The sequence below is a fragment of the Engraulis encrasicolus genome, chromosome 14 (assembly GCF_034702125.1).
Source record: "Engraulis encrasicolus isolate BLACKSEA-1 chromosome 14, IST_EnEncr_1.0, whole genome shotgun sequence".
Taxonomy (NCBI): domain Eukaryota; kingdom Metazoa; phylum Chordata; class Actinopteri; order Clupeiformes; family Engraulidae; genus Engraulis; species Engraulis encrasicolus.
Genome location: NC_085870.1, coordinates 43,587,210 through 43,594,953, shown reverse-complemented (window position 1 = coordinate 43,594,953; position 7,744 = coordinate 43,587,210). Strand labels below are relative to the sequence as shown.

Sequence of the window (7,744 nt, the reverse complement as noted above, 5' to 3'; positions counted from 1 at the left end):
TGTGCACAGACACAGCCACAGACAGCCCTCTGTCTCTCACACATACACATATACGCAGTCAATGTTAATGTCAATGAAAATGGGAGGAACTCAATGCAAAAGAATCGATTCTGATGCCTTGTGAGCGTCGGTCCTCTTTATTATTTATTTTAACACTTAGAGAGTTGATTTAACATTTCTAGAGTGTATTTTTGTCCCAGATAACTCTGTAAATGCTGAATTAATACTGCATCTTTAACTGTGTGGATTTTCTCTTTTAATATATTAAAATCAAGCCATGAATATTCAATATTCACAAATAGGTTGAAATATTTGGTGGCAGATTGATGGACAGACATACCTTTGGGTAGAGACATGATGAGTAAAGGGATTGTGTGTGTGTCTCTTTGTGTGTGTTTTCCACAGATCCTTGAGAGGAGAAAGGAGGGAAGCCCATTACCTAGTTGCCAGCACCACCTCACCGGAAGGATCAGTGAGACGAGTCCGTCCTCGACCATGGAAGCGGCTCCATCCGAGATGAACACCATACCCAATGGCAAGGGACACGAGGGGGACGCCTCCCCCACCAAATCACCAGCAGAGAACACAGCACAGTGAGTGCACATGTTTTTACACACACACACACACGCACACACACACACACACACACACACACACACACACACACACGCCATCTTGGAACAATGTAGTGACTTTTTGAATAACGGGACATAAGGTTTAATGGAGACTTAAAACTTGTTTTATTGGGGACGTAAGGATAAAAAAATGAAAGGAAAGACAAAAGAAAACAAAACATAATTGCAGGTGTGTTCTTAGTTCCAGTTTCCCTTTCCTGTGTATTGAAGTGTCATTCAAGTGTGAGCTTGTGTTTATGCTGTGTTTCAGCTAGCGTAATAGCGACCATTCAGTCATGCCATCCTCATAAGGTGAACCTTTGATATGAAGCCCATTCTTCTAATGCCACTGCTACTTGGTGACCTGTCATCACCAGCCATTGTATGTCTCAGAGCACACACTATGCACCGTGTTGACTGTGCACCGCAAACATGAACATATGATAACAATGTATGTGTTTCTGCCTGCTCTGGCTAGTTTCTGACTTTGTGTATGGATGTTCACATCTGCATTATGTATTAATCAGTAAGAGAAGTTACAGACAGAATAAGCAAGACCGTGCTTGTGGGGTTGGACCCCACAATGTCTTTATGTGCATGTGCTTGGGGGTGCATGTGTGGGGAGGAAGTTCTTCCATGTGCACTCTTGGCGCTTTCAGGCCGACTGAGAACCGTGCCGATGCTCATTCCCGCACCTAATCGCGAACCGGCCGTTGTGTTCACGCCAAAAATCAAATCGGAAAGTGGGTTCGCAATGCGAACCGCTAAATACTTGTTTTTTCTCCGTGAACCGTGATGACAAGGTGGCCGTCAGCAGGTTCATCTGGGTAACACAGTCACGTGCGGAAAACAGTTCAGAGCCCGGTATGAACACGGGTGGTTCGCAGATATGCACTTAAGTGCTGAACGCATGGGCGTAATTTTAGGGGGGGGTGGTGGGGACATGTCCATACCACTCTTGCGATGAATCTAGCTTGTCCCCACCACTATTTCACAAATATAATGCAAAAACAGCATATCCAGACAATTTGCCATTGAAATGTCCCCACCACTTTCCGAGCCAAACCTATACCTTTGGCTGAACGTAACTGTTGCGGGCACTGGCACCGGCTCCATTCTGGTCGGCCTGAAACCCCTATCTGTGCAGTGAGGACTGCCTGGTTGCTGTATGCCCTCAATTGAAAGCACCCTCCCATAGTACCCCTGTTCTTACCCCCGTTCCACCACCTGCATGTGAATGATTGGTACCCAGAAATCTGTGAACTACATTTCATGTCCTTTCATAGTAGCCTACAAAATGGGACGCAGTACTGAGTCAGCCGATCCCCAATGTCTTGCCATGCTAAGGCCTAGTTTTCTCTTCTTCTCTTCGCTTTTACTTCTTATGCTATCTCTGGATTTGCGGACCATTTCCTTCTGTATGTCTGCATCGCTTTTCAGAGATACCGTATCCAGCACTACACAAAATTCCACGTAAGTTGGGGCTAATTTCACAGTTGCTCAAATGACGCCCATTACGATCAAACAAAGACTTATATTATATATATACCTATGTCATATACTATCAGGGCTCTACATAAACACCAGCCAACCGGCCAAATGCTGGTGAAATTTCTTGGCTACTTACTAGCCACTGACCCATTATAGTGAGTGTGTGCTCGACTGGTAAGATTAACATCTAAAAAAACATTTTGGCTGGTGACGGAAAAACTTAATTTAGAGCCCTGTACACTATGTCAGCTGTCCTGTGGCCTTTGATGTCTGTCACAGCACCATCATGATAGCTCAGCTCACATGTCAGAGTAGCTTTGTGTCCACCTACCTGTGTTGTATCCTACTACTTCTCTTGTTATCCGTTGTCATGTCCAGTCCATTCAGTCCAGCCAGTAGCCCATTCCTCATTGTCAGCATCTTTTGTTCTTCTCACCAAGGTCTTTAAATGGGCCGAACACTAACAGTGCCCTTGTCTCCCCCTTGTTGTCTCCAAGGAATAACTGTTTTTTTTCTGCTCTGCTTCTATTCCTTGTGCTGCCGCTAAATGCTGGATCCTCTCTCTCTCTCTCTCTCTCTCTCTCTCTCTCTCTCTCTCTCTCTCTCTCTCTCTCTCTCTCTCTCTCTCTCTCTCTCTCTTTCTCTCTCTCTCTTGCTTGCTTGCTCTCTCTATCTCTTTCTCCCTCTTTCTCTCTTTCTTTCTCCCTCTTTCTCTCTCTCTCTCTTTTCTCTCTCTCTCTGCATTGACTTGCAGAGAGACGGCGCCTAGTTCTGCACAAACTGCCACGTAAGTGACATTGGTGAGAGGAAGAAGGGCACACTGTGCGTGTGAGAGCCGCTAGTGACGTAAAAATCAGATATACAGATACATCAAATCAGATTACACTTCACTTGAAATGCATGAAAAAAACATGACAAATTCCTACACTATGGCGCTCAAAATTCAAAAAGATTGACCGACAGTATAGGACATTTACATATGTTTCTTTCTATATGATAATGAAAGATGTGTTTTATTTCCTTGCGCTTTCTGCTGCACTATGGATCTTCAACACTTCCCGCTTTGCGTTCCGCAGGGAAACAGTTCCCAATAGCACAGAAAACACAGCGTAAGTCAAGGACTAGTGACGCACAGGTTACAACATTGTCTTGAAGTCTTGTGTGTGTGTGTGTGTGTGTGAGTGTTTGTGTGTGTGTGTGTGTGTGTGTGTGTGTGTGTGTGTGTGTGTGTGTGTGTGTGTGTGTGTGTGTGTGTGTGTGTGTGTGTGTGCGTGCGTGCGTGTGTGCGTGCGTGCGTGCGTGCGTGCGTGCGTGTGTGTGTGTAATATTTCACTTATTTTATATCAATTCTTTCCTTGCACGCTGCCATGTGGATGGTTTCACAGGGAAACGGTCCCCAATAGCACAGAGAGCAATGTGTGAGTTACTCAGCATCAAATACTTTACAATGAAAGTCTCGGACAGGGTTGCCAGATGAGGCTGATTATTTCCAGTCCAACAAATGCTCAAAACCCGCCTGGAAGCATTAAATAATTTCAATGGCCAAAAATTGGGCAGATTTTTCTGCTAAGTGCCATTTTTACCCGCACACGGCCATCCTAAGTAGCTCAATTGGGCGGGAAACGGCTCAATCGGGCAACATTGGTCTTGGCCTCAATGTTAATAAGCTAAAGTGGGTCTGAAATGCCCAGTCATACTTCATTCCTTGTGTGACTTGACGTTCTGTGTTATTACTCCTTGTGCACTCGCTGGATTTGGGGATTACCTGTGCAGGGAAACTGTCCCTAATAGCACCCAGAATGACAGGTGAGTAATACCTTCAGGGTCATCTTTTAGTAAAATGGTTGGAAGCCCATCGCTGTTTGCTCATTTCCATACAGAATGATGGTCATGATGACTCGGGTTTCTGACGACCTTTCAGGGTCGTGTGGTGTACTTTGGTCCTTGCGTAATCCTCCATCATGACTTTGCTGTTCTGCTCCATCACTGTGTTTGCTGATTTTCATTGAAAGGGATGCTCACGTCACGATGACTCAGAAGACCTCTCAGAGTTGTGTAGTGTACTCATAGTGTAGTGTACTACTTGTGTTGTGTACTACTAGTGGTGGTCCTTGTGTAGTGCAAGCAGTTCTCTGTCATGACTTGCTGTTCTGCACCAACACTGTTTGATTTTTCATGTATGATCGGCTCGTACACTGATAGAAAGACACAAGATCTGACTCAAGTAGATTTGTTTTATTGAGAGCAGAGCAGATATTTCAGCATGCTTCTTTCTTCAGAGATCTCACACATTTTCAAACAAAATGATGGTCACGATGACTCAGGCTCTTGAAGACCTTGCCGAGGTGTGTGGTGTGGTGTGGTGTCCTTGCTGGCTTTGGTGCTTGGTGATGACTTGCTGTTCTTGCTCTTTTCTGTGTCTCCTACTCTACTGTAGCTCCGGCCGACCAGAGGACTCTGAGGCCAATCTGGCAGAGAGCCATGAGTTCCTGTCCCCGGTGGATGACAAGAAGACTCCTCGCTTCACAGATGTAAGCACAAAGCAATGAACTGTGTGGCCATAGAGTGTCTGTTAATGAGGCAATTTCCACCAGTGCACCCCCACCATCCAAAAGAAAAAAAAAACCTCTGTCCTTCTAGCCATCTTGTAATGATTCACATAGAGTACATTACATATTGGTGCCTGTCTGCCTTTTTTCTTCTTCTGCTGTTCTGCATTCCACATATTGCTGTTCATGAGACCATTTCCACCAAGCCTTTTTCTCACCTAAAGTGTTGTTGCCATTCCGGCCATCTTTATACTCTTGCATACATTCACTGCTGTCTTCTCCTCTTTGTTCTATATTCCATTATGTATTTCCACCGAGTTCCCTTCCTGACGTTCTTGACACTTTTATTCTTTGTCATATTTCCACTGTTTTATCTCTCATTGTTATTCTTGTGTTATTCTCAGTTTGAAGGAAAGACCTCCTTTGGAATGTCGGTGTTCAACCTGGGCAACGCCATTATGGGCAGTGGGATCCTGGGACTGGCGTATGCCATGGCCAACACCGGCATCATCTTATTCCTGTGAGTCACCATGCCAGCATGTTTGGTACAGGCTTGTTATTGAGGCTTTCTAAGGCCATTGGCAAAAGGTTTCAAACACCAAACAACGGTTCTTGCTCCCTACTTTCACAAAAACCATAAGTAGACAGTATCCAAACTTCAGGCTGGGATACTTCTTAGCAGCTCCATGATGATTAAAGATGCATGAAGTGAACAGACGTTTCGACGCACGTGCGTCTTCCAATAAAATGTTACGTCATCCCTGCATCAGATCACTGAGAAGTAGCCCTGCCTGAAATTCTGATTCTCTAGTTCAAACCACCATCCGTCGTCGAGCAGTACTTTTTCTTCTAGCAAAGCTACGCATATACTGTATAGTATGTGTTGAAAGAATGGCCAACAGCACACCCTGTTCTTTCATGCAGCAAATGAACAAAAATATTTATTTACAGTAATTAATTTTAAGGCAACCAGACAAATATATCATAGGCAATGTCGCCTGTCCTTGCTATTAATTAAGCAAAACAGCATATTCAGTAGTGACACGAAAATAAACATGACTCATGACTGGGGGATATGGAGGCAGGGCAAGAGGCCGTAATGGATGCTTGGTTTGCTATGCGTTGTTTCAGTGCTGAATGAGGACTAATCACTCTGTGAACCTTAAGAGACAGTAAGCTTGATGAGGCCTTAGTCTAAGTGTCTCATTATTGGGGCTGCACAACTACTTTGCTGTTGCAGCGGTGCTGTTACGAAGATGGATGCATGTGATTTAGCCGCTACTGAGTTGCGTGTGCCGATTTGGGTAATGTGTAGACCATTACCATGGGTTTGCATGTAGGCGGTGGAATAGATTTGAAGGTCTGTTCAAATACCACTGTACATTTGTACACTGTGCAATAATTCTACATTATACAACCGATTATGTGAATATGTAATTTATAAAACGGAATAAATAAATTGCAATGTGCAAGGCGAGACAGAGAATAAAATATGAACTTACATTAGGCCCCTAATAGAAAGATAATAGGGGTACCATGTATTCATGTATCTTCTGCAATGGAAAGAGTTTGCTGTTTGACTGTTGTTTTGTTAACTACATGTCGTGTGTGCTAGCTGTTTTGGCAAAATACTGTCCATACAGGAAATACCTTTTTCCGTTATGAATGCAGGTGCACCACCTTGCTTTGCATTGACATGTTACAAAATCCTCTCAAGTCACAGCGAAAAAAGGACCCAGTGATTTTGCTTTGCCAGTTCTGTTGGCCTGGTTACATAAGGTGTAAGCTTTGAAATGTACAGTTAGATTTGGATTTCCAACCTCGAGGGCAGAGGCGCTGTGGTCTCACCACACAGAGCTGTGATGATGCTCATTATTTAGGTGGCAGACGTTCTCGCTGCTGCACATCTCTCTGACAGGCTAGTGTGGCCAGAGGCAATAAGAGGGAATGGGAAGAGATGAAGACACGCCGCAGGAGGGAACGGTGGACGAGAACGGAGCCAGATATGAGGAGGCCAGATGCTGTGTGGCCTGCCTGCCTGCCTGGGTAGACTAGGAGCAGCTTGTTAGCTTCACTGCAACGTTAACCCTACACAGTAACCCTGCACAGTAAAGAAATACAATGTTAATTCAACAGTTAGAGAGTACACCGGGACCAAATACACTTTAGAAGACACTAAATCAACTCTCTAGGTGTTGAATTAATACTTATTTTTTTACTGTGTAGCCTCCCCATGTGGTTGTACGATTCGGAGAAGTATATTTAGTCAGAGGAAGCAGAAGTATTGGGGTGGCACATATGATATTTTGAGGTTCCTCAGCCAAAATACCTGATGAAGTAATTCAACACTATTACTATAAAGTAATTCAATGATTATTGCATTGCATGTGGCCAAAGCTAGAAGTCAAATAGTTTATACATACTAGCTCTGTCATGCCAGAAGACCAGCAACCATAATGAATTGCATAAATGGTGGTCCTATATTTAGAGGCGTTTTAACCCTTTGAGGAGTAGAAATGAAGCAAAAATATCTCATTAGGATGTCACAACCACTCTGCTGTAGAATGTTCAAGTAAAACTCTAGAAGAACTGCGGGAAAATCCTTGCCCCTCAAAGGGTTAAAACATGTAAAAAATGCATCAGTGTAATTATTATAAGCATAGAAGTGGTAGAACCAACTAACAGAGGGCGTTACCCTTTTTACCACGCTATTACATCACTTTGTACATCACATTCTGGTTCCTTCCTTGCGTAACAAGACTTTCACCAGACTTATTAGCCTCCTGACCGTTGTGCGTGCTGCTAGCCATGGTAATGCGGCTTTTATTAGAAATTTCAGATTAGCCAAGGGATTTGTTAACAAAATGGCCTTCCGCACCGCACCCCCTGTGAGATGGGTGTGAGAAAGGAAGGTGCTGTTTTGGGAGATGTGTCGCCCATGCCAGGGATGTGTTCTGGCAGGCAGCTTTGCTCTAGGACCCCTGGTGATCGGCTCATTTAAAGTGACGAGCAGTTCCTGCCATTTAAACATTGGCGAGTCATTTTTAACATACTGTACCACCACAATGTGTGGCAAAAAACTCAGCTCTG

General features: G+C 44.1%; 1 protein-coding gene across 1 annotated transcript in view; it reads left to right on the top strand.

Moving 5' to 3' along the window:
• Positions 1-7,744, top strand: part of LOC134462704 (sodium-coupled neutral amino acid transporter 3-like) — a 77,337-nt gene that overhangs the window by 28,890 nt on the left and 40,703 nt on the right. Inside the window, exons 2-4 of the mRNA XM_063215849.1 lie at positions 406-593; positions 4,543-4,636; positions 5,059-5,174. Coding sequence (XP_063071919.1) covers positions 496-593; positions 4,543-4,636; positions 5,059-5,174 — 308 coding nt within the window. The 5' untranslated portion in view covers positions 406-495. The remainder of the gene's footprint in view (positions 1-405; positions 594-4,542; positions 4,637-5,058; positions 5,175-7,744) is intronic.